General features: G+C 46.8%; 1 protein-coding gene across 1 annotated transcript; it reads left to right on the top strand.

The window, feature by feature from the left end:
* Window positions 1-296: 296 nt before the first annotated feature.
* NR4A1 (nuclear receptor subfamily 4 group A member 1) lies at window positions 297-13,433 on the top strand. Its single transcript, XM_029596808.1, is given in 9 exon segments — window positions 297-451; window positions 3,581-4,374; window positions 6,687-6,762; window positions 7,572-7,613; window positions 7,616-7,699; window positions 8,602-8,753; window positions 9,993-10,195; window positions 11,396-11,574; window positions 12,365-13,433. Coding segments are annotated over 8 exon segments (1,785 nt in total). The 5' UTR covers window positions 297-451; window positions 3,581-3,582; the 3' UTR covers window positions 12,622-13,433.
* The last annotated feature ends 13,291 nt before the right edge of the window (window positions 13,434-26,724 follow it).

Below are 26,724 nucleotides of genomic sequence, written 5' to 3'. Positions count from 1 at the left end.
GCCGTGGCTTATTTTCAGCGCGCCCGCGGCTTCTATTTCAGGTCCGGCCCCCCCTCCCGCACTGTTATTTTTAGCCGGAGGCGCGCGGACGCTCGCGCTATTTATAGATCAAACAATGCAGCCTGCGTCAATGGAACCCCGCGTGCGTCACCCGCCGCACATTCCAGGCGCTCGCCGTTGGCCGGCTACCGGAACAGCCCCGCCCTCTTTGCCTTGTTTGGTTAATAATTAAGCCGACCTCTGCGTCAATGCGTCCCCTCACGGAGCGCCCGCCTCTCGTGCGTCACGCGCCGTTTAATAGAATATAGTCGCGGGCTGGGAGGGATCCCCGCTCACTTGTCCTGGTCCCTGGGAAGCGGGTGGTTGTGGCCACCTTCGGTTTTTATCTGCACCTGGAAGTCACATTGCAGGTTTTTTAGTAGCCCTTGGCAAAGGGAGGCTGATTCACCGGGTACGTGGCTGATTTGCTATTCAGTTTGTTTTGCATTTGGGAAGGATGTATGTATTTATTTTTTTTTGTTTTGTTTATTTGATGGTGGAAATGTTATTCTGCAGATCAAGGTGGTATATTAGTGCTCAATGTACTTGAGAATTCTAATGCATCACCCATGTAGCTGCAGGGCGTTCGCATGCTCCAGATTTTAGCATTATGGGATGTTGCATGATAAAGTTTGCCTTTTTGTTTTCTTTTTTTACTGCTGTCTTATAGAGTGAGCAAGAATGCTAAGAACAGGTACGGGGCGCACCGTACAGAGGAGACCCTTGCATATTATGTTACAAGGAATCGAGGATAATTTCACTTATGTTAAGACTTTTTTTTTCTTATAGTGAAGTATAGTTTTAAAAAGTGGTCTTCATTGAATGTGTTTATTATTTTGACAACTATTTTCTTCAATGGCAACTTCTTAAATTCCAGTTTTAGCAGGTGAACATATTAATATAACAGAAAACAAGTATCCTATGTGATATAACTGTGATTGTATGGTTAGTATAGCAATTGGAAGACTATTTATTCAAAAATGTAACTTAAGCAAATTATAATATCAGCTTTGACCTGTAAATAGTTTCTGTAGACTAATTTTTTTATTCCAATGGGATAGAAAGCTTTCCACTGGGAAAAAAATTCAGTTGGCTAAGTAGCAGTTCTAAAACATAAATAACTGAGCTGTTTCTCCAAAAATGTGTATTACCTTTTTGAATCTTGCACTTTTGAGACTTATTTAGGTACGCTAGAGATAGGCATACATAATTGCAACCAGCTTCAGCACAAGCTGTATCATAAGCCAGGTCTGCAGAAGGAGCTCTCCTTGGTCTTCCCAGGGGGTTGAGGTTGTGTTTTGCAAGCATGAAGCACCTCATGCAGGCTGCAGAACAACAGGTTCTGACCTCAACACTTCAGACTGGGACCCCCAAGTCAGCTTGAAGCACCGGTAAAGTGAGCTGTCTATGCTGTGCTCCGGATACCATAACCAGTCCTGTACAAAACCAAAAAACTTTGGTAGACTTGTGGAGAAGCTGGTAGCAAAACTTCTGCTCTCCTTGAAATAACCACAGCACTGTCACTTAAAGGAACCTGCACAGATCCTTTACCTACAGATTTGCAGTTTTAGGAGGCTAGATAAGTTGACTTTTGCCTCTGAAGCTGCAGTGTGTGTTCATGGGTTCAGGAGGTTTTATTGGTAGTCTGTATTTTAGTTGATTCCCACAAAAAAAATTATAATTGATAGAGCAAGATTAAAATTAAGTTTATTTCTTGATTTAATTGCATTGACTTTTGCAGAGCTCCACAAACTCAATGCCTGTGTGGTTCAGATCTTCAGAGAGATTAGCCATGTTAGTCTGGTGTAGTAAAAATGACAAGAGGTGGGTGGCATCTTGCAGGCTAATCAATTTATTGAGGCATAAGTTTTGTGCCTGTTTTATATAATCCCAAAAGAAGTATAGAAGTGTGTCCATAAGAATTCAGTGTTTCCATTTATTTAAAACCGCTTTGGGAATTTTGCGTCATCTTAATATTTTGAAGTATAATTTCAGTGTTTGCCTTTCCTGTCTGGAAGGCTCATTCAGCTGTCAATGTCAGTCTAAGGGCTTGAGGTTGGTCTCGTTGCACCTATAATTGCAACCCCAAAAAAAGTGAAGGTGAGGAGGGGGTGGGGAACCTTGGAGGCGGGACTTCTGCCTTCTTTCATTCAGCCTTTTCATCAGCCTGCGTGTTGGCTTTCCCTGCTGCATCTGCATCTTGACCCTGAAAGTTTGAACTTGCAAGCCCTGCCTTGGAGGCTGGTGATCAACCCATTGCCTCTTTATGTCACAAGGAAGCCCAAGTCAGAAGCAGCAACATCTGTTGGCTTCTGATGCTGGCAATCTGAAACCGGTTTTAATTGTTCAGAGGAAAGATTCTATTTTGGGAAAATAAAGTACGCCTTGTCAAGGGCATCGCTAGCAGTGTATCAGGGTTTATTTGTCTTTTTTTTTTTTTTTTTTTTTTTTTTAATTGAAAGTGCTTTCTTGGCACACTCTTATATATTTCTGTATTGCAGTGCTGCTGTCCATTGCAGTCTGAGAGAAGGAAAACCTTGTATAAACTTTTATTGTATTAGTTAACAGGATCTTATTTAGCCAGCAGCAGTATATCCGCTTACAATGGATCTTTCTGAATTATTGTTTTTGTACGTGCGTATTAAGTTGATTTAAAAAAAATAGCAAAATTGGTTTTAACTATATTTATTTGCATCTGAAGAGCAAAACTGAATTTACAGCTTCATTGCTGGTGCAACTCATTTGGATATATGTAATGCAAGAATATTTTTAGGTAACGTTTCAAATGGTTTTTTTTACATCAAATGTGTAAAAAAAAAAAAAAAATCCTCTTGTTGTTTCTCAGTATCTTTATTGCTTTCTGTAGTGAAAGTAGCTTTTGTTGCAAAGGTGCTCTTCAACTTCCTGACCTAATCCCTTTTGACGTGTATTCTTTGTAACTTGCTTTCGTGAACTGTCAAATACTCAGCCTAGGCGATGGGAGGAGGAGAATGCTGAAGCTCTGACACATATGGACAATAACCTCCTATGTACACAATTTTCTTTTTTTTTTTTTTTTCTGCATCTTGTAAAAGTGTCCTTCTGTAGCTTAATACAATTCCTGTTACCCTCAAAACTATTTTACTAAGGGGTTACAAAGTATTAGTTTACAGATGTAAACAAGAATTATCAGTCTGTTCGAGTCTCCATCACTCTTGAGCCGACCGGCACCTGAATGTTTGACTGTAACACACATTTTTAAAAAGTTACTTTCTTGGCCAGAAAATGCAATAGCAGTGAAAATACGAAACATTCTGCAGTGCTCTGACTCGCTTGAATCTTCGAGTAAAAGAATTGTATTCAAATTTTCCTGCATGTAACTTGGACTTCGATTACTTGGTGACAGGAACTGAAATCCAGTTTCCATTAATCTTCCAGGAGACATTTTTGAACACAATTTTTCACTAAGTGAGCTTTCCAAAAAAAAAAAAAAAGTAAATATGTTTAAAAAAAAAAAAAGATTTTGTCATTTAATTGTGTGTATATTTTTTTTCTTATATAGCGATGCCCTGTATCCAAGCTCAGTATGGAACGTTACCACAGAACGGAGGGCCCTGCGAGAGCTACCCATCTGATTTACTAACAGAGTTCAGCAAATTCGCCATGGACCTGGTCAACACGGAGATCGCAGCCAGCACTTCCCTGCCCAGTTTCAGCACCTTCATGGACACTTACAGCGGAGACTTTGACGCTTTTTTGTATCAGATCCCGGCCTCTGCCCCGCAGTCTTCGTTTAAGCTGGAAGAATACCAAGTTTACGGCTGCTACCCCGGCTCCTTCACCAGCCAGCTGGATGAAACCATGTCCTCGAGTGGCTCTGACTATTACGGCAGTCCCTGTTCCGTCCCGTCTCCGTCCACGCCGGGCTTCCAGAACCCCCAGGTTTCCTCCTGGGAGAACTCCTTTGGGGCCTATTCCCCCACCCAGAGTTACGAGGGCATGAGGTCGTGGACTGAGCAGCAGAAAGGCGGCGTTTCCCAACCGTCTTTCTTTTCGTTCAGCCCCCCGGCGCACAGCCATCTGAAGGCGCAGGCGGCGGCGCACAGGCTCGACCGGCAGCTGAGCGACAGCGAGGTGTTTGCGCTGTCTCAGGGCTCCCCGGTGGGGTTTTCGGCGATCCCCGTTGGGCAGGGGCCCTCGCTGTTGGACAATCCCGTTCTGCTGGACAGCTCGCTGTCCCCCACCAAAACCAGAGGCCCCGGCTCTAGCGAGGGGCGCTGCGCCGTGTGTGGGGATAACGCATCGTGCCAGCACTATGGGGTCCGTACCTGTGAAGGATGCAAAGGCTTCTTTAAGGTGAAAGGCTAAACCTTGCTTTTATTCTTTTCAAAATTGCTTTTTTTTGTGTGTATGCATGTATTTCTGCTGGTAAATACAAGAATCACTTCTTAGTACCTTGATGTCTGTACAGCATAATAGTGACCAAGGCAGTGGAGCCTTTGACCTCACATTCTGTAGGGATTTTTTTTTTTTGTTTGTTTTTTGACCCAAGAGTTTTCTTTTTGAGCTGGGTTCTGACACAAGCCTTCATTCACAACTACCTGCAAGCTTACCCCAGGATTCATCATTCTGCTATAAATATAACAGCATGAGGGCCTGGGGGGACGAAAGTTTGCAGCTGGTGGTATCGCGGTGGTATGTCTTCACCCGCTGCAGTTGCGGCCAGGCTGCACACTTTCGCCCCCCCCCCCCCCCCCCCCACAGCGTCACGGGGAAAAGGTGTTATTTCCCGCGGTACTGCCAGCGATTAATGTGGGAAAACATTATCGCCCACACTCCCTCCCCTTCCCCCGATTTAAATTGTACCGCGGCTGTGGTATCGCGTGCGATAAGGCCCTAACGCACGCGATTAACGGCACATCGCAGGTTAAGAGTGACCCTGTGAATGCTTCCCCCCTCTGATTTTTTTTATTTTAGTCAATTCTAGCAAAAGGTTTTCAGTATCTCTGACGGTAGAAAAGAGGAGCAGATGTTTCCAGCTTGTTGATCAAAGTCCACTAAAAGCAATCGAGCAAGTCTGCCCTTGCCAGGAAGAACCAATGCCCTCTGTTTCCAAAGGGCGTGGAGGGGGCTTTTCAAAGAGACTAGCGGGTATCCCGGGATTGTGTAACGTTACGTTTCTTGGGAACCAGTGCAACTTAAGAGGATTCCCAGCTGTGTGTGTGCTTTCCATCGGCCACTGGTATCCGTTCTAAGCTCCTTTTAAAGGGGGTATTAAATCATCGATGCTCACCAGCAGGGCAGGGTTTAGACTGGCCGGCCCATTTTCCCCCAAAGGAAGCCACCGCGCGGGGTTTAATAAAGACAGCCGGCAGTGGGGAACGGGGGGGGCTCTCTGCCAGGTGCACTGCAGGCCCGCTGTGGAGCAATTGCAAATATATGCAGTGAAAGTAAGGGCAAGGCTTTCAAAATGGGAGCCAGCCCCCCCCCCCCCAAATGCCTCTTCTCAGCCCCTGTTTTGTTTAGTCAGCAGGTAAAAATCCCCATGCTGCAACCAGTGCAAGCTGAGGAGGGGGGAAATGTAGACTCTTTTTTTCAGTGGGGAATTTTACCGCTGTAGAAAAAAAACGTTTTTAAAAGTTGCCCTCTTAATGCATTGTCCAAAGGGGAGCAGCAGGTTATGAAGTTGAGAAGTGCGGCAGGAGCTTTATGCTATAATTCAGGAGATCTTTATATGGGTAAAGGTGTCCCCTCCCGGTTGTAGGTAATGGTGCTGTTTAGCTGCATTAAAAAGGTGGGGGCGTTAAGGGAAGGAACATGCGGTGATCGCGTCTTCAGATCCCTCCCCACCCTGTGCACTTTCCAGCACATAACTTCTTAGTGCAAAGCATACCGGTGCCTGCAGCCTGTGCGTTGCCCAGAGTTTCTCTTTTGAAAATGTTGCCTGTACCTGGCAGGCCTGTGAGCTCCCCCGCAGGATTTTAGAATGGCCTTTGAAATTCCCGAATGAGCTATAAAGGCATCTGGCAGTCCAGTAACTCCTGTGAATATTCACTGATTGCCTTCCACCCCAGGTTCAGGTTCAGGCCCAGAGCCTTGTCCTGGCACTCGTCCTGCCCTATTGAAAACGACCTTCATCTGACATGAGGGTGGTTATTGCCAGTGGGGGAAAAGCTGAGACGGGCTAGAAAATCCCTGTGTTAGCATTGGTCCCCAAATCCGTCCGTCTCCTTTTTTTTTTTTTTCCCTTCACTCCTTCCCTCCCCATTCTGGAGGACATTTTTTTTTAGTTTTTGAAATCTCCTCCTTCCTAGCTGCTCCCAGCATTCTAAACTTAAAATACGTGACTCTAGCGGCTCGCTGCGATAACTAACGGAAGATCTGAGTACAATCCAAAAAAAAACCCTAGACCATCCTGAGGGAGCCAGGATGGAGAGTTTAAAAAAAAAAAAAAAAGGGGGTGGGGGGAGGAGGTAGTGTCCTAAGTACAGGTGCAAGCCTTATTTCAATTCGTGCAATGCATACGAAGTAAACTAAAAAGACAAAGGAGATGTAGGAATAAGACCAGTAGCAAAATAGGGACACTAATCATTTGAGCAATCTCAGAGTGCATGGGGCTAGCCTGGGCCCTGGGTTTGTTTTCTGGCTCACATCTTCCCTTTCCCCAGCTGGCTGGGGTTGAAGACAGCATCCACAGCCCTCCAGGGCTGGGGGAGGGAGTGAGTCACGATCATTGCTTTAAGGGTGACACCTAGTGGCTGCATTTAGGGCCTGCAGCCCAGGACTGGCACTGTGATAAATGCACTTAACCGTATTTGGGACTGGAGAAGTCCCCAGGTGGTCGTGCATGAAGGCTCCCGGTTTTGGACCTGACTGAGCTGGACGTGGAAAGAAGCGCAGGAGGAAACTACTGGGTCAGAAAAAAAACAAGACTCTGAAGTCTGACACAGCTTTGCAGAATCTCATAGGCCCGTAGCGTAACACGCTGGCCAGGGTCTCATTTTGTGAGAAAATCCTGTTGCTGTGGGGTATTTATTTATTTTTTTAATTTTATTTACCTTTTCCTCCCCCCACCCCTCGTAAAATAGCAGATGAAATTTGAGGCGAGCTGGCCCATTTGGCATGTAGAAGATGCAGGGAACCTGTTTGCAGGGTTGGGGGGATCTGCTGTGGTGATTCCTGCTTCCCCCCCCCCTCCCCCTCCCCCAGTGCCTGAGAGAGCACAGAGAGTTATGGAAGGGAGGGAGAGAGTACGCTTGAGCGTTTCCACTTCTCTGGTCACCTGTCCATGTCTCGTTACGCACATCTCGTGTGGAGCACTTTCGAGTTCCAGAAGAAAGGGGTAAGGAACGTGCCCGGCGCCGTGGGCTGGAAGGCGTTCCTGCTCTCACCTTCTGGAATAGAGTCTGGGTATAAAATGAAGACGCCAGCTTGTCAAACGGGGCTGAGCATGGATAGAAATGGAGGCACTGGTTTCCTTTTTACAGAGGCAGGCTGTGATTTCCTTGTTACTTGGAGCGGCAGCTGATTGTTCCTCTTTATCCCCCCAATAGCGCACGGTACAGAAAATTCCAAGTACATCTGTCTGGCCAATAAGACTGCCCTGTGGACAAGAGGCGAAGGAATCGCTGTCAGTTTTGTCGCTTTCAGAAATGTCTGGCAGTGGGAATGGTCAAAGAAGGTAAGTGCTCATTCTACCAGTTCTCCCGGCCTGAGCTTGTTCAAAATAATAATTAAAAAAAACCCAAAACAAAATAAGATGATAAAATCCAGAATCTAAAAGCATTTTGGGGCACCCAGCAGTAAATATTTACCAAGGTGTAAGCATTCCAAGGTGAGAATCTGCTTCGATACATCTGTTTGGGTCTGTGTAATGTGCCACCTGCTCTCATGGAGTTTTTGCTGGGGCTTTGTTTTTTTGTTTTTTTTGTGCACGGCTCAGATTTAAGAGGCTAGAAAGATTTATCAGCGTAAAATCTGATAGCAAAAGCACGAGTTTAGAGTTAATGCTGTCCATTTAAATGGAACTCGATTTGAGTTCTCTTCAGGGTACAATACTCGCACTGTACGCTCTTGAATAGATCACTTATCCACTCTGCTTTCTATTTCATTGTCGCTCCGTTTAAGCTTTTTTTTTTTTTTTCTTTTTCTTCCCCCTCCTGCCTGATTTCGTTCAGTGGTGCCGTCATTTTGTCTTAATGTGATTTTCTGCGAGATCTGTATTTGAGGCCATGTTTATCACTGAATAAATCTGAAAGGGAGTGCAAGTTGGATTGCAAAGAAAGTGTCCTTGTATGAACGGCTTGAAAAAAAAAATCTGTAGATGTGCTCCATGACTGTGTGACACTGAGTTTGGTTCCTGTCACCCGAGTGAGTTGATTAAATGTTGCTCTCAGCCACGGACCTTGCTTTGCTCTCTTTCTGGCATGGTTGCAGTAATATCCCACTTTTTTTTTTTTTTTTTTAGCATGAAATCCCACTTCTGGAGACAAACTGGCCCGACAAATGAGCTTGTTTTTATGTTCCTGAAATTTTACATTTTGCTGCATCTCAGTACAAATACCTGTTCTTTTTTTTTCTCAGTTGTCCGAACAGATAGCTTAAAAGGCCGTCGAGGTCGGCTTCCCTCCAAACCAAAGCAGGCTCAAGATGCTTCTCCAATCAGCCTCATCACATCACTTGTCAGGGCTCACATCGATTCCATACCCACTTCTACTAAACTGGACTATTCCAAGGTAATTAGTAGTAGTTTTTAGGCTGGCCTGTGTGTTTTTTGTATGTAAAAATTAGAGATCATTGTGTGGGCTGGAGTCCAAGCCCAGAGCAGACACTCTGCTGAAATTTTTGCTGATTATTCTGGCACCATTTCCTGTCCTAGTGCTAAGACTCTCTCTCCCTGTCCCCCAAAATGCACAGCTTGGCTCTCTACCATCTCCTGCTATTCCAGTTATAGACCTCAAACAAAGATGGCATATCGGTAGACAAACCTCTTATCCCATGAATGTTTTATTAATTCAGTCAAGTCTTAGATCTGAGCCTTTAATCAACCTGTTTAAATTTTGCAAACGCTTATTTATTTTTGTTTGGTCAAAAGAAAAGTACACCCCCCCCCCCCCCCCCCCCCCTACGGTTGCCTGCCTGAACCATCTGGGTGTATGTTGCACTGTAATACCTATGAAGGCAGGGCATTTGATAGATTTCTCCAATCTTGATGATGGGGAGAAATGTTCTCTTTAAAATGAATGTAGAAGATCTTCTATAGAAGTCTCTGGCCAGCTCATAGGCAGTCCTCGTACACTGGACGGTGTTAATAGACCTTTGTTCAGTCATTCTGTAGGTTTAGGGCGGAGAAACCTCTTTCCCCCCCCCCCCCCCAAATTTAACACATTTAGGGGTAGATTTTAAAAGGTTGCGTGCACACATGGACGCCTGATTTTATAAACATGTGCGAGCATGTTTATAAAATCGGGGGTCGGCGCACGCAAGGGAGTGCACATTGGTGCAACTTGTGCACGCCAATTCCTGCGACCTTCCCCCGCCGTTTCCCTCCCAGACTGTTCCAATTTCGGATCGGCCCGGGAGGGAACTTCCCTACCCCCATATCTATCCTTCCTTCCCGCCCCGCCCTATTCTAAACCCCCCCAAAAGGTTGTTTCTCACCTTCTGCGCCTGCTCGCGCCAGCAGCCCTGCCGGCACACGATCCTCCAACACAGCAGCAAATGGCCGCTGTGCCGGGGGCCTGAAGCCCCGGGACTTAATCGCGTGGCCAGGCCTCTTAAAATCCGGCCCTTAGTCTGATTTTTAAAGTTATTGTATCACAAACTACAGCTTGTCCTTGGCAATGTGCGGTGGTAAGAATTTGGTTAGTTATCCGTGTGTACAATCAGTGCAGATATAAGCCCAAGTCTCTCTTGAGTTAAATGCATTCTGGTAATTGGCAAGAAAGTAAGCCCATGGTTTTTATAATTTTAAGTTTCAGGAAAAAGTCTCGCAGCAGTTTGAGAAGGAGGACGCCGTTGACGTGCAGCAGTTTTACGACCTGTTAACGGGCTCCATGGATGTGATTCGAAAGTGGGCAGAGAAAATTCAAGGCTTTCTGGAGCTTCCCAAGGAGGATCAGGACCTGCTCCTGGAGTCTGCTTTCCTGGAGCTCTTTATCCTGAGACTGGCCTACAGGTAACCCTTCGTTGCCACGAGCAAGGCGACTCCAGACTTGCCCAATCACGAGACCGTGAACCCTGGATCTCTGCAAGGGGGGGGGGGGGGGGTGCTGGATTCTGCTGTTCGTAGTCAGGTTTGCTGGAATACTTCGCAGTACAGGACTTGGCGCCTTTGTGTGCTTGCTTTTGAGAAAGCTCCTTCTTGGATTCTTCCACCGTTGTGGTGTTTCTTCTGCTAATTCTTATTGGAATCTCATGCAGGCTTTGCACGGAGGCTCATAGTCGTGGCATGAACTACTGGTATGGGTTGGGAGAGGACATTTTCTTTGTAATAGAGAGTGTAGCCATAGTAAAAGATGCATACCCCTTTTTTTCTTTTTTTTCATGTATTCTGAAAGTTTAAAAATCTAGAGCAAAAGTAACAGGAGACCAAAGGATAGGTAGCAGAGCACAGAAAAAGGGGTAACTCGATATTTTACAGCAATCCGGGCTCATTCCTATTGCTTTAAAACCAAAGCTTGGGGAGCGTGCCAAGGAAGCTCTTCCATTGCGTAGGTCTGCAAATATTAGATAAAGACTAAAGGGAATCCAGCATGACGCAAACTCGCCCTGTGAAAGGAAGAGGGGAAGAAAAGTTGGCCTTGATAGTTTGTCAGAAAGAAGTTGTCTGAACCAGTTTTTTTTTTCCTTTCCCTGAGGTTCAGGACAGATTGTGTAATCTGCAGCAGGAAGGATGGAGAGTTCCTGTCTTGAGGCGTGTAGTGTGTGGTTTGTTGTTTTTTTTTGCCTGCGGGCTCTGTGTGGCTCAGTCTTTTTTTCAGAGGAAAGACCATGATACATTCTGTGCTGAAGTGTGTGGGGTTTTTTTGTTTTTTTTAATACTTCCCTGCCTTGGATCTGGGAACCTAAGTGAGACAGGCCTGGTTACAGTGTGGTGTCGGGTTGCTTTCACTTGGCTGCGTCTCGCTGTCTTGAATCGGAGTGCCCTTTTAGGACCTGATAGCACCCCCTTCCCCACGCCTGCTCTGCTCTGCCTGGTCTGCATCTCTCAGCCTTAGCTTGTGTGCTCTGCTCCGAAGCTGCTTATCCTCTTTCACCCTCTAGTCTCTGGCCTAATGTACTAAGTTTACCCCCCCCCCCCCAATAGATATAGAATAAGATGAAAGCCTTTTATCTTGGCTTTTGATTAAGCTTTCTGTTGGTTGTGTCCTTGCAGATCCAAGCCAGAGGAGGGAACGCTGATTTTCTGCAATGGGGTGGTTCTCCATCGAATGCAGTGCGTCAGAGGCTTTGGTGAATGGATCGACTCCATCATGGAATTCTCACAGAGCCTGCAACGCATGAATATCGACGTCCCTTCCTTTTCTTGCCTGGCAGCCCTCGTTATCATAACCGGTGAGTGCGCAGGCTGGGAGGGGGGAGACTCCGCAATAAGGAATGTGTCAAAGCAGTTTCCACGGGTAAAACGGTGTGCAAAATATGCAGGTAAACCTGTAAGTGTATGGTTCCCAGCCCCCAAAGACTCTTGGCACAAATTAGCCAGGAGTGTAAATGCCTGCAGGGTTTTTATTTATCTATTTATTTTTTTTTTTTTGGGTGAGACAAATTGGTCCAAATATGTAGGTACTTAAAATGAATGCAGGCAGTTTGTAAAATAAATAAACTGCCCATATCCATGCATAGATGGTAATGCTGGCAATGCAGCAGTTTCCCCCCAGACAGCATGATCGTGGAATCATGGCTGTCCCAAGGACTGGAGAATGGGGGCTCATTGGGAAAAGTCGCTCTGCACCGGAGGTTGATCGGTTGGGATCATCGTTGGTAGCACCTCTGACATGGCCAGGTCGGGCCAAACCCCGCCCCAGACATACAGGTCCCCCCCGAGACTGCAGCCCACTGCTCTGTGCTCTAAACCACAGGGTTCATGAAGGGTGTTCTAGCAGAGGTTGTGTTTGTTTTTTGTTTTTTTTTAATTAAAAAAATTTTTTTTTTCATTTTCCCCTAGCTTTCTCTTAACTGATGGTCAAATGATTCAATGGATTCCATAATGAATAAATGTTTCCTTGTGAAAAACTATGCAGTTTTTTCCAAAACATGAGCAAATGTTCTTTTTCCCTGACATTACCAGTGAGCATCTATAGCATTCACTTTTCTTTTTTTCTTTCCCCCCCCCCCCCCCCTCTAGATCGACATGGGTTGCGAGAACAAAAAAAAGTTGAGGACCTACAAAATCGGATCGTCAACTGCCTAAAAGATCATGTGACATGCACCATGAATGAGCAGACCCGGCCTAACTGCCTGTCCAAGCTGCTGGGGAAGCTTCCGGAGCTGCGCACGCTCTGCACCCAGGGTCTCCAGCGCATCTTCTACCTGAAGCTGGAGGACTTGGTCCCTCCACCTCCCATCGTGGACAAGATATTCATGGACACGTTGCCTTTCTAAAGACATTCTCTTGGCAGAGGAGACTGACTGTAAGCTGCCAGCCCAGAGGTTGGAGATGCTCTACCAGATCTTAAAACCAGCTCTGTATCTCTGGTCTTGAACCAGTTAACTGGATCCGCCTCTTTGGAACAAGGGATCCAGTTGGTCTTGTACTAAACGTTTTTGGTTTTTTTTAAATCCTGCTTCAGAGATGCCCAAAGTGCCTTGAGCTACAGACAGTACTCAAAATCTCTCTTCATTTGGTGTCATTTTTTTTTATTTCCTTCTCTTATTCAAGTTGGGACTTCAGCAGCCTGGTACGCAAGGACCTCTCTTGAGCTCCTATATGGCTGTGAGAAGCACTTAAATTTTCCATTTCGTGCTACGCTGTAGCAGGCAAATGGTTTATTTCTAGATACGAGTCATAGGAGAAGGCAGAAGATGAATCGCTAACAGCTGTGCCTCCATGGAACAAGGAAGGCGATTTCACACCTAAAGGCGTTTGGCAACCTGTAGTCAAAAAAATTTATTTTTTTTTTTTTTTTTTTGTAAAAACCGTGTAAATAGAAGAACAAAGTTACAAGTGTAAATAGGATGAAGAACCACAGAGACACACACCTGCATCAGGCTGCCAGGCTAGGAAAGCTTTCTCCCGTGACCTAGCTCTTTCTGTCTCTTGAGCTCTGTGTGTGTGTGTATATACATATGTAATTTGAGGGGAAAAAAAAACATTCTGACATTTATATTTGTGTATTTTTCTGGATTACAGTGACTTTTTTCTGATTAATATATATTTAATATATTGAATAAAAAATGCTGTAGCTATAACTATACCTAGTTTTCTCACTACCCTACTTTCCTTACCTCTCTATCTTACAGTATGTTCTCTTCCCTTTTTTTTTGTGATTATGAAGTGGATATTTTCAGGGCATGCAGTGAACAAGCTGTGTAGTGCGGCTGGAACTCTGGGCCCCTTCCATCTTCCAGCGGGGGAGCTTTTTTCCAGGCCTGGCTGCCCCATTTTTATCCTCTATGTGAGTAGAGCTGCTGTCGTGATCCGAGTGGCATTTGCTAATGTAAGTTCCAGCTGGTCACTGTGGGGGGGTGCTGGCAAGGTGTTTAGTCTTATCGTTTCCATGCCAAACTTCTGCCTGTCAGCCCCTCCTCCCCATCCCCTCACCTCTCCTGCAAGGTGAGCCATGTTTTAAATAGACCCAAACCTAGAAAAGGCTGATGCACATTCACACAACTCTGGTAAAGTTGCAGAAGCGACTGGAGTGCCAAAAAAACAGAAAGCCACATGAATTTTTTACACACTCTTTCCCCTTCAACATATTTTTCTTAACTTGGCTCCTGCTGCAAAAGGATTAAATGTGTGGCTGCTCTAGTTTCATTGGACGTGCCACTCTTCATCAAGTGGAGTATTAACAGCTGTTGTACCCTTCCCCTCCGTCCCTCATCTCATCTCTTGAATGATCCCCTCTGCTAGTCTCAAAAACCTTCCACAGGCTTGGCACTTTACAGACTCATTTGCTCCTCTGCACCCTGTCAGTCTCCTTTTTCTACTTCTGGATCTAGTGTGCAAATCACCTCCCGTTCCTGAGGTATCCTGCTCTGCTTTGCAAGGCCTTCATCCTTTCCTCCTAGCCTGCAACCGCCTGGCCTTTCAGTCGGGGGCCTTGCCGAGCTGAGCTGAGGCCATTCATACAATAGCTCTAAGCTGTCTGCTTGCCTTGTTTTCGGGAACCTGCAACAGGTGAGTAGACTTCAGAGGAAACAAAATATATCCTGCCTGCCCCCTGCCCCACGTCCCATGAAACAGCAGGCCAGTTAAATGGATTTAATAGCAGAGCCAGGCCCTGGCTTAAGATGGGCGCAAGTGTGGCGGAGTCGTTCGTTAAGTTTGCCGGATGCCTGCACAAACTCTAATGCCCTTGGAGGGGTAAATAATATCCCCTTGCCAGCTGCCTTCAAGAGCAACACCTGTCACTTGTTGATTTGTTTTCCCCAAAATAGAACATGAATCTTGTCCTAACCCCCTGAGGTAAAACAGCACTGCCAAAATTCAAACACTCAGCAGGGACCCCCTGCTTTTATCAAACAGCTCATAACTGCGCTTGTGAGGGCCATGAGTATTTGATATTCACTGTTGGAAGAAGAATATGACTGTCTTGAAAGGAAGAGCCACATTACAGATTTAGATGTTTTCAGTTGGGTTGTATCTCTCTTCTTTCAAGACACAAGCTCTAACCCCTAACAGTATGTTAGTTGTTTCATATTCTGTTATTGACACCAGCACACTGCCCTCGCCCCCTGTGGCTCCATTATAAACAAGCAGTGTCCCCCCCCACCACACCCATCGTGAACATTGTTATAAACCCCAGCACTGTGCCTTTACCTCCTCCCTGCCCTAGACACTTTGTTTAAAAACACCAGCATTGGGCCTGACCCTCTCTTATAAACCCTAGCACTGCGCGGATCCAAGATGGTAGCAATTTGAGCGGATGTGATTTTTGGAGCCCTGTCTTGCTGCAGGTTTGTGCTTCTTTTTCATTACTTTAAGCCGCACACCAAGCACAAGGGGAAGCTCAGAGAGCAGCCTCTAGTGGCTGCTGCTGTAGCCAACCCCGTCCAGCAAAAGATTGTTGGGCTCCTTATCTCACCGTTGGGGGAAGCTCCTGGGGTGGGGGGAGGGCCACAGCAGTGGGTGCTGGTGAGCAGGCAGCAGGACGAAGAGAGATCCCTGAGCCTGGGTGCACAAACAGCCCCCTTCTCCACCCTCCTGCATGGTTTCCAGGATGGTAGGCATGGTGACTGCAAGGCTTGCTGCATGCAACATCCAGAGTTGGAATCATCTGGGGAAGCAATGCCTCCGGCTTCCTGCAGGATCCAAAGTGAGAGATGTAGCTGGTGGTAGCCTGGCATCCCCCTCGGGAAGGACGTGGAGATCTGTTGATTAGTTGGAGCTGGCTCAAGACGAGGTTTGGTTCCTGTGCCTCTGCTTCCAGTGGGTGAAGAAGTATAGATGTAAGCGATTATGGAGGCAGGCCCCATTTCTACAGCATTTTGAAAAACCTTTCAGCGAAGTCGCCTTGGAGAAACCCCACTGCCATAACACTAGACTCAGTCTGGTTTGCCTTAGCCTCCTTTGGGGCAGGCAATTTCTTTATTCGTTACTGTGACTTCTGGAAAAAGGGGAGGCCTTGGAGCAGGGGGTTACTCAGTTATAAGTACTCAATTGGCTTTGATGCAGGGAGGACTGGTGAGGGCAAAAAAAAAAAAAAAAACCTAAAGAATTTTGCAAGACGTGGGAATATCTGTGTATTGAATTGCCCTAAGTCTCGCACCATTTTGCCTCCTGAACAGTTGAAGTGTGCCAGCTGAGGCAGTTCCCCATCACCAAGGCCTAATCTTTATCGGGTGGGGAGCAGGGAGTCCCTTCTGAAGATGGGCAGGCGTCAGTGGATGGGGCAAAGAGGAAGTGCTGACCAGAGGGATACGTCTGGTCCCTTTTGTGTTTTCCCCAGTATCGGGACGCCATCACAAGACTGCTTTTTCGCAAGAGACAAGCTTTGTTTCATGGCCAAACACAGGAGCATAGGAAAAAATTTCTTGTAATGTGCCAACAGGTCTTGGCCCTTGGTGCGTCAGTTGTTCATTTTCCATGTAAATGTATTTTGAGATTGCATTATGTAAAACACTTTTTTTTTTTTTTTTTTTTTTGAGCCATCACAGGTTAGATTTATTTTTTTTTCAGTTCTAAACAAACTGTACGTATCACGAGTTTGGGCATGCTGAGCTGAAAGGCTGTGGTTGAGTAGCATGCAACCAATGTTTTGCCCCCTTCTTTCACCTTTTTTTTTTTTTTTTTTTGGTCCTATTTCAGCTACTCCATGCTCAGCTTTTCTCATGGATCCCCCCTATTTTTTAGTTCTGCTCTAAGACCGGCATTTGATTCACTACTGAAAACTCCTTTAATATTTTGCTGGATGTTTCTTTTTGTTTTCTGATAACCAGGAATTCTTCTGTTGAAATATTAAATATAAATTTGAAAAAACCCGCCACTGTGCCTTTGCTTCCAAATGCCCTCAGTTATAAACCCGAGCACTGTGTGCCCTCCATTGTATAGCACCCCATGGGTTTGCTCCCAAACACTAGGCATTGGTATTTTTTTTTTATTCTATGAAAATAAATAAACCCTCGAACAATACCATTGAATACTGACACTTCAAAGGTGAATGACCCTCTGATTTCAGAAGGCATGAGCGAAAGTCTCAGAAGATGGGCTTTGCTGCAGTTCGATTCCACATGCTTCCCTCACTTCCATGCCCAGGAGAATGGCCTGCACGTAACTGTACTTTCTTTGAAAGGAATCCCAACACCTACGAGAAACAGAAGGGCGCGTGGACAAGTTTAGGGTTTGTTTGTAATGTGTTATTTTACGTGATCTATCCTGAAAGTAAAGTTTGCTTGCTAGAGTTCAGAGCTGTTGTTGCATTATGGGTCCAATGTAATATAAGCGGTGCTTAAATCGGAGTTAAATTTCAGCATGGGTTTTTACTTAACATGTGCGTCAAAAGCAGGGGTCTCCATGGGATGCAGTGTGATAATGTGGTGCAGACCGAGCAAGAGTTAAAAAAAAAAAAAAAAATTAAAATAAATAAATAAATAAATAAATATATATATATATATATATTAAATGAAAAAAGTGTGTTAAAATGTGAATTAACCTGAAAATCCAGAAAAGTGCTTTAAAACAGGAGTAAGGAGGCAAGTGCTTGAAGTTAGGAGTGTGACCCAAATGGCCTTGCATGCAAGCCACACTGGGCATTCTGACCTGGGCACAGTCTCGTATGCAAAGCCATTTGGGCAAGTCATGTCAATTGAAATCAAAGGGTAAGCTCTCTAAGTCAGGCACCCTCAGCCAAACGGTACATACATAGGTGCTGTGCATCACTAATGGCTGTAAATGCCTGACCTAGAGAGCTTACCCTTTGATTTCACTTGACAGGCCTTACCCAAATGGCCTTGCATGTGAGATTGTGCTCAGGTTGGGATGCCCAGTGCCAATCTTGCATGCAAGGCCATTTTGGCCACACACTTTCCAACTTCAAGCTCTTACCTCTTTACTCATGTGTTTTGTTAACGTTTCCTCCACCTCAGACCAAGGAGTAAATTCACAATTGTGGTGGCCATGATATTCTATTGCTGTGCCCACGTGCTAGCTGTTTCTATCACATTGGGTACAGCAATAGAAAAATTTTGGCCACCAGAAATGTGAACTTATTCCACATCAGACCAAAGAAAGAGTTACATTTCCAGCGCAAGCTCTCTTGGGCTTGCACCTACAGCTGAATGAAACAAACGCTCTTTGAGATAGGCATCTTCAGTTGAGTAGTATGCACTTTGGTGCTGTATATCCTGACTTTGGCATACTGTTCATCTATAGGTGCCAGCCCCAGAGAGCTTACACATTGTTCAGTTGTAGGTTTCAGAGAATCTATGCTGGTACGCCACCTCAGACCCTTCCTGGGTCTGAGATAGAGTACCACACTGGGCACAACAATAGACAAAACTGGCTATCAAAAATGTGAATTTACTTCACCTCCAACCCAGGAATTAAATTTCCAATGTAAGCCTTCTAAAGCAGGCACCAGTTACAGGTTTTCTTTGTTTTTCTGAGCAGCTGGTGCTAAAAGTGTGTACTATTCAGCTGTTGATGCCATTCAGACAACCTAAGCTTTGCTTGTCTAGCTGTAACTGTCTTCCCCAGAGAGCTGCTTATTTTTATTTTACGTGCTACAGCGAGCTTATTATTTTACGTGCCATTGTTTTGCCAAATGACCTCGATTGAGAGAATGTGCTCACAAGTTAGGGTGCACAGCACCAATCTCACATGTGATGCCATTTTGACATGACATGGCAAATAAAAAATCAAACCAAAAGCTCTCTGGGGAAGGCACCTTCAGCACTGCAATGCAGTGGATCCTGTTCAACTGTAAGTGTCCCCCCTAGATAGTTTAACAAAGCATAATCTTATCTAAGGTGTGTGCCACACAAAGCTTAAGCTTTGATTTTTACTTGCCATTCCTTGCCAAAATGGCCTTGGATGCAAGAATTTGCTCTCTGGCGTGGGCACTTATAGCTGTCTGAACAAAGTGTTAGCTCCCTATGATGGGCATCTACAGTTAAACAGTATGCCAAAGGCAGGATACACAGTGCCATTGTACTGTTCACCTATAGATGCCCGCCCCATGAGCTTACCCTGGAAACTAAACTCCGAGATGGAGTAAGCTCCCATTTCTGGTGGCCAAAGTTATTCTGTTGCCCAGGCTGGTAGAAGCAGCTGGACATTACCACACTGGGCACCAGAAAACATGGCCATCAGAAACATGAGTTAAGCTTTTACTCCTGTCCTGACCCAGGCGTTCAGTTTTTAGCATTACACTAAGTGCCTCTCCACATTGCCCTGTAACAGCGAATAGCTTTGTTTACATGCAATTTGCAGACACCCAGACTAAGCATAGCGTGGGGTTCTTAGCATGAGTTGTTTCGTTGCTAAACCCCATATTCCATGCACGAGGAAGATTAGTTGCAAACACCAGTGCTAAAACTGGAGTAAAACACCACGGTAGCCTCAGTGTGGCTGATTACATCAGCCCCTGTATACTGTAGAATAACAGAGGAATTTTTCAAAGGCTTTACTCTCCAGCGAGTGAATGCGTTTGTCATGTAATCTCTTTGCTGGCATTTCTACCTCCCCACCCCCAATAATTTATTGTGTGGGGGTCAGTGGCTGGTGCCAAGACTGCATGCCCTCCCTCTCCCTTCCAATCTATCCCCTCCTTTTCCTACTCTCCTCTTCACACCTGACTCTTTCATTCCCCCAGTCCTTCCATTCCAGCCCTCTCCTGCTGCCTGTCCTGCAGGATCACAAGTGGGGCCAAAGATGCAGCTGCCTCCTGCCGTGGTTAAAGATGCTGTCGCCTCGCATGCAGAAAAAAAACCAACCTCTCTTTCAACCCTGTGTACAATTATCGTGATCACCTCTTGCTGTGAGTGAGTGTGAGGCATATAAAGTTAATTTCATGAAAGGAGAAGAAAAATACACTTCAGCTGCCTGTGTATGAAACTGACATAATGCTGGGTCAGAGCAGTGTTTCAAGTCCAAGGCACACCTACGTTAACCAAATTGTTGTGCAGCTCCGGGAGCAAGCAATGCGATGTGGAGAGGATTCGTGTGCCCACAAGAAGAGCTAGGAAAGCACTGAAAGCCTCACCAGTCTTTTTTTTTTCCCCCAAAATTTTAAAACAAAAGGGGAGAGGGGTCAGAGCCACACATGAACCTATCGCAATGGACCGGTTCTCTCTATCTACAAGTGCAGGGGAAGGGAGAAGTCAGTGTGGTGGGGGCAGCAGACTCTGTTTAATTACCTTGGCTGCTCTATGTGGCTGCACAAACTCCTTCACTGCTGCCATTCCCACCTCTCAAACATGAGCCACAGTCAGGGCAGGGCTACCCTCATCTCACTCAGCCTAGAGCCAGGACCAGGACGAGGAGGCCACGCTGGGTGCAACTTTTGTGCCCCCCCCCCCCCCCCCCCCCCGAAGCGGGGCTCAGACATCAACGCTCTGCGTGCTGCCCATTAACTACCACTCTCCGGGGGCTCGGAAGAAGAGGGATGCCTGCTAGCGCTTGTTCTCCAATGCTGGTGAATCGTGTTGCTGCGTGGTGCTACAAGGCGAGCTCAGGGGCTGGTCTGGATCTAAGCATTAGGCAGTGGGGCTTTTTCCGCACGGCACACCGGTTGGAAAATGTTGGTTCAAGCCAATGCTTCATTGACCCAGCATCCTGACTTCCAGTGGTCAATTCAGATCACTTGGAAGTAGCCAGTAGATCCCAAGACGAAGGCCCTGCTGCTCATTTCCAGGAGTGGCGATCCCCATCTGTCCTCCAGAAACATGTCCAAAACCCTTTTAAAACCCAGCTGTATTATTAATCTTGACCATATCCTCCAGATACAAATTCTACAGCTTAATTATGCTTTAATTGGAGAAAAAAAAAACTTTCTAAAATTTTGTGGCAAGAATAAATGCTTGATTGATTAGAATTTAACCGAGAAGACATTAAAAGCAATCAAAACTAAATCATCATCATTTATTTATTTCACTCTTTTTCTAGCTCAAAAGTTCAAAGCATGTTACAATAGCTAGTATTTACAATCATAATATAACAAAAATATAAAGGCACGGGTCAATAGTACAGTTCTAATGCAAGTAGGGTTTGAGGCATGTGTCTGTCTTTTTTTTTTTTTTTTTCCCATGCGATCAGACCAGTCCAGATGCATGCGTCTTGCATGTAGGACCAAATAGACCTAATTTCAGAGAATACGAGATTTGTGAATCAGGACTGGTCTGAAAAGATGCAAGGAAACATCAGTAGGTAAAAAAAACAAATCTTTTCTTCACAGCCAATTAATATAAAAGGCATAGCATTATGACAAGGCAGTGGTAGGAACGCTGACAACCTAGTATGAAATGGGGAGGTAGCAGCGATTGCATTGTACAGAAACCATTAGGAGACTGCAATGTTACAGCGAGGATATGTTTACAGATTCCTATGTCTCTTAGAGGACAACTGGTAAGGTAAGAAATTATGTAAGTGTTTACAGCAAGATGAGGTTTACAGAATCTGATATCTCCAGGGGATATCAGTTGTGGGGAGCACTGAGACAGGAGTTTAAGTTACTATACATTGTGGATGTGGGTGGAAGGCTGCTAGAAAAAGCTATGTTTTTACCAGATACCAAAAAGGCGCCATCTAGTGCCGCTGCCATGAGGGCCCTCAGTAAGTAGAAAAGCAGCACGGCCCGCCGGCCACACTGATGATTCTGGTGGAGCTGCTCTGCTTTTTGACTCCTAGGCATCGGAATGGGGGTGCAGCCAAAAATGGAAGAAGCCTCATTGGTGGCAGTGGGATGAGGCATGATTTCCTGATGATGTCGTTCAGACACCGGCAGCCGGGAGGGAGGAAGCAGCCCGCGCTTCAAGGCCGTGATCCTTCCATTCTTCAGGAGCAGGGAGGTGATTGAGGGCATTGCGGTAGTACCCTGTGGGGGTGAGCAGCAGTAAGAAAATAATGCACCTGCCACCTGCAGTGAGTGAGGAGTGGAAGGGGGAACAAGATTGCTGGGGAGTAGGGGGGCTGGGAAGGGAAAGGAAGCTGTGGAGAGCAAGACTGCTGGGAAGTGGAGGTCTGGGAGGGGAGGGCCTGTTCAGCAAGGCTGCTGGGGAGTGAGGTTATGGGGTTTCTGGAATGGGAGATGCATCTGGAAAGCAAGACTGATGGGGAGTTAGGGGCCTGGGGGGGGGGGGGGGGAGAGGAGGCTGGGGATTAAGACTCCTTGGGAGTGGAGTGTCTTGGAGAGGGGACCAAGGGTGCTGGGGAGTGGGAGTGGGGGTGGGGGAGGGGAGCAAGACTGTGTGGGAGAGTGAGAGAGAGAGCAGTTGGACCCTTAGATGATCGAGGGGTTAAAGGGGCACTTAGAGAAGATAAGGCCATCGCTGAAAGATTAAATGATTTCTTTGCTTCGGTGTTTACTGAAGAGGATGTTGGGGAGGTACCCGTAATGGAGAAGGTTTTCATGGGTAATGATTCAGATGGACTGAATCAAATCACGGTGAATCTCAACCTTATGTGTCGGATGCTTAATCACACCTTCTTTTTTTTTTTTAATTTTGGATGCTTAATCACACCTTCTGACAAGGATGGAAGAGTGGAGTGGGATGTCTATGGGCATCATAAGTGCGCTTGGAGCGCTCAGCGGTCTGGGTAAGGCATTCTTTGACTTGATTCCACACCTGGTGAATGGTGTGGGCCATGAATTGCATAGCTGGAGAAGGAACAGTCAGAGGAGCTGGAAGTGGCAGCCGAGGTTGTCGTCCGAATCCCACGGAGAACGGAGATACATCGGTGGCAGCAGCAACGTGGGTATTATGTGACAGCTCAGCCCAGGGTAACAGATCAGACCAGTTGTCCTGCTGGTCATTCACATAGGAATGAAGGTCCGGTTGGTCCTTTCAGCTTGACCATTGGCCTGTGGGTGATAGGCCGATGAGAAATTCAAGGCAGTGTTAAACTTTTTGCAGAGAGCGCCAGTACCTGGTGGCAAACTGTGGTCCTCGGTTAGATATGATTTCCTTTGGGAGTCCATGGAGACCGAAAATGTGTTTCAGGAACAACTTGGCTAGTTCTGGGGCCGATGGGAGGCCCGGCAGGGGAATGAAGTGACCCATTTTCGAAAAACGGTCGATGATGACCCAGATTACGGTATTGTTCTGGAACGGAGGCAGGTCTGTGATGAAGTCCATTGAGATGCTGGACCATGGCTCGGTAGGTGCTGGAAGCAGTTGGAGTAGGCCCCAAGGCCGTCCGGTAAGTGGCTTCTCTTGGGCGCAGATGGGACATGAATCTACATAGTTATGAGAGTCTTGCACCATGTTGGGCCACCAGTAATATCTCCGCACTTCCCTAGGGTCCTGGTATGACCCGGGTGTCCTGCCAACTTGGAATCATGGGTCCATTTCAGAACTCGTTCACGTAATCTACGTGGAACGACGGTTTTCCCAACTGGAACTGTAGTGGTCATGGCAAGGGATACGCAGGCAGGATCTATGATGTGTCTGGGAACATCAGGAACATCCTCTGGTTCAAAGGATCTTGAAAGTGCATCAGCACAGAGGTTCTTGGAAGCTGGGCAATCACGTAGAATGAAACTGAACCGTTCAAAGAAGAGCGACCATCGGGCTTGTCTAGGATTCAAGAGTTGAGCTTCTTTAAGGTGCTCAAGATTCTTATGGTCAGTGAAAATGGTAAATTTGTGTTGCACCCCTTCCAACCAGGGGCACCACTCTTGGAGCGCCAACTTGACGGCTAGAAGTTCTCGGTCACCAATGGTGTAGTGCTGCTCTGTAGGAGAGAACTTGTATGAGTAGAATGAACAAGGTATCAATTTACCCTTTGGAGAAAACTGACTTAAGACGGCTCCTGCTCCAATTGCAGAGGCATCGACTTTGACGACGAATGGGTGACTTGGGTCTGGATGCTGAAGACAAGGACCGGAACAGAATGCTTCTTTTAGTGTCTGAAAGGCAGCTTGTGCTTTGGGTGTCAACACACGAGTGTTAGTCCCTTTCTTGGTCATGGCGGTGAGCGGAGCAGCTAGGGTAGAATAATTGGCAATGAAGCTCTTGTAATAATTAGTAAAGCCAAGGAAATGCTGTAAGGCCCGTAGGACTACTGGCTGGGGCCAGTCTCGGATCCCCTGGATTTATCAGGATCCATGGAGAAACCTCGATCAGATATGATGTACCCTAGGAAGGGTAAGCGATTTCGCTCAAAGAGGCACTTTTCTAACTTGGCATAAAGGTGATTTTCTCTTAGACATTGGGGGATGATCTGAACATGATCTTGATGGGATTCAAGGTCTTTGGAAAAGATCAGAATGTCGTCAAGATATACGACTACAAATGAGTACAAGAGGTCTCGAAGGATTTCTTTCATAAGGCGTTGAAAGACCGCTGGGGCATTGCATAGCCCAAAGGGCATCACGGTATATTCATAGTGACCATCCCTCATGTTGAATGCGGTTTTCCAGATATCTTCAGGTTGGATGCGTACCAGATTGTACGCACCCCTCAGATCTAACTTGGTGAAGATCTGTGCCCCTTGAAGGCGGTCAAACAGCTCACTGATAAGGGGCAGGGGGTACCGGTCTTTGTGGGTTATGGCGTTGAGCACTCTGTAGTCAATACAAGGGCGTAAACTACCGTCCTTTTTCTTGACGAAGAAAAAGCCTGCTCCAGCAGGAGAATCAGAGGGACGAATGAACCCTTTTTCTAAGTTCTCTTTGATATACTCAGACATGGCTAGGGTTTCTGGATGAGACAATGGATAAGTTCTGCCCTTGGGAGGCGTCCTGCCCAGCAGAGGTTCTACAGAGTAATTCAACTTGCGTAGCGGAGGCAAAATGTCAGCCTTTTGCTTCGAGAAAGCTGATTCGAACTCAACATACTGGGTTGGCAAACCAGATAGGGTGATAGACTTCAAGACAGAGACTGCTGGCGATACTTGACGTAGACATGTCTTCTGGTATTTGGAACCCCACTGCGCCAACTGCAGGGAATGCCAATCGAACTGGGGTTCGTGGACCTGGAGCCAGGGCAGCCCCACTATGACTGGATGTGTAGAACGTTTTAACACATAGAAGGGCATCTTCTCCTCGTGGAGAGTGCCCACGGTAAGATGGACAGCCACTGTTCGATGGGTGATGAGCCCTGGAAGATGTTCTCCTTGAATGGAGGCAATGCGGAGGCTCACATCTAATGGCTGAAGAGGAATGTTCAGAAGCTTGACAATGTCATCCATGATGAAGCTGCCACTTGCTCCTGTGTTGACAAGAGCAGTGGTGGCGAAGGAGTGGGCCTCGATGCCCAGAAAGACTGGAAGCAGGAGTTGGGGGCAGTGACAATAGCACCTAAGCTCGGGACCCCCGCCGGGCTCAGGCGTTGCAGTTTTCCGGACGGACAGGACTGCCGAAGATGTCTGGAAGCATCACAGTAAAGGCAAAGACTCTCCTTCCTACGGCGGAACGTTCGGTCAGAAACAGTCGCCCACAGTTCACCTCCATAGGTTCCATCACGGGAGAAGGTGGTGGTGATGGTGTCTTGGCTGGAGGACTCTGGACAAGTGTGGGACGCAGTGTAGGAGAGCGGGAAGCCTTTACTTCTAAGTGCCTTTGCCGGAGACGATGGTCGATGTTCTCAGTGAGGGAAATCAGGTCCTGTAGAGACATGGGAGTCTCACGGACGGAGAGTTCATCTTTGAGAGCGCTGGAGAATCCATCTAGGAAGATGGCTTGCAGACAATCTTCTTGCCACCCGAGCTCAGTAGCCAGGGTCCTGAACTCCACCGTATACACAGAGAGGGTCCGTGACCCTTGACGGAGGTGGAGTAGATTATGGCTGGCTACAGCTTGGAGGCCTGGGTCTCCGAAGGACTGCTTTAAGAGAGCAACAAACTCTGATAGCTTGGAAAGCATGGGATCAGAGCATTCCCATAATGAAGAGGCCCATGCAAGAGCCTTCCCTTCTAGGCGGGAAAGGATGAAGGCCACTTTAGTGGTTTTCTTCAGGAACAAGGAGAGTTACAGTGCAAATTGGATAAAGCACTGATTGAGGAAGCCACGACAGGAGCGTGGGTCCCCGTTGTATCGAGGAGGTGCAGGGAGCGCCAACTTCTCCTGGGGGAATTATGTGCTACTGCGGAATGCAGAATTTGCGCAGAATTCCCCCCCCTGCTCAGAATTGCCAAATTCTACGCAGAAAATAGCGTAGGAGAGCGGGCATGCCATGAACGGAGCGCGTCCCGTGGCTCACGCTCCGTTCGCGGTAAAGATGAAGGCTCAGTATGCCGTTCTTGGTGAAAAGGGAAGGCCCCCGTGTGCCGTAGGATGTGCTCCATTCGCGGCAAAAATGAAGGCCCAGTGCGCCATTCACAGCACAAGGGGGCCTTCCCTTTTTGCCACGAACGGCGCGCCGGGCCTTCATCTTCGCTGCGAACGGAGCGCGTCCCGTAGCATGCCGGTGAGAGAGAATGTGTGTTGGGGAGGGGAGGGTGAGAGAGAGCAGGAGGGTGTGAGAGAGAGCATGGGGGGGGGGGGGGGAAGAAGCCGGTGAGAGATAATATATGTGTGAGAGAGGGGAGGGTGACAGAGAGCAGGAGGGTATGAGAGAGAGCATGGGAGGTAAGAGAGGGTGGGTGGGGGGGGGGTGCTTGAGTGTGGGTTTCAGAGAGAGAGAGGGAGCCTATGTGAGAGGAGGGGGATGCCGGTGAGAGAGAATGTGTGTGTGAGAGAGAGGAGAGGGGGTGTGGGGGAGGGTGAGAGACAGCTTGGTTGGGAAGAGGGGGAGTGGGGGGATGCTTGAGTGTGGGTTTCAGAGAGGGAGCCTATATGAGGAGAGGGGGTGTGGGGGGGAGGGTGAGAGACAGCTTGATTGATAAGAGGGGGAGTGGGGGGATGCTTGAGTGTGGGTTTCAGAAAGAGGGAGCCTATATGAGGAGAT

This window comes from Rhinatrema bivittatum, chromosome 3, assembly GCF_901001135.1.
Source record: "Rhinatrema bivittatum chromosome 3, aRhiBiv1.1, whole genome shotgun sequence".
Classification (NCBI taxonomy): Eukaryota; Metazoa; Chordata; class Amphibia; order Gymnophiona; family Rhinatrematidae; genus Rhinatrema; species Rhinatrema bivittatum.
The sequence above is the reverse complement of the archived record's forward strand: the minus strand, read 5'-3'. Positions and strand labels throughout refer to the sequence as shown.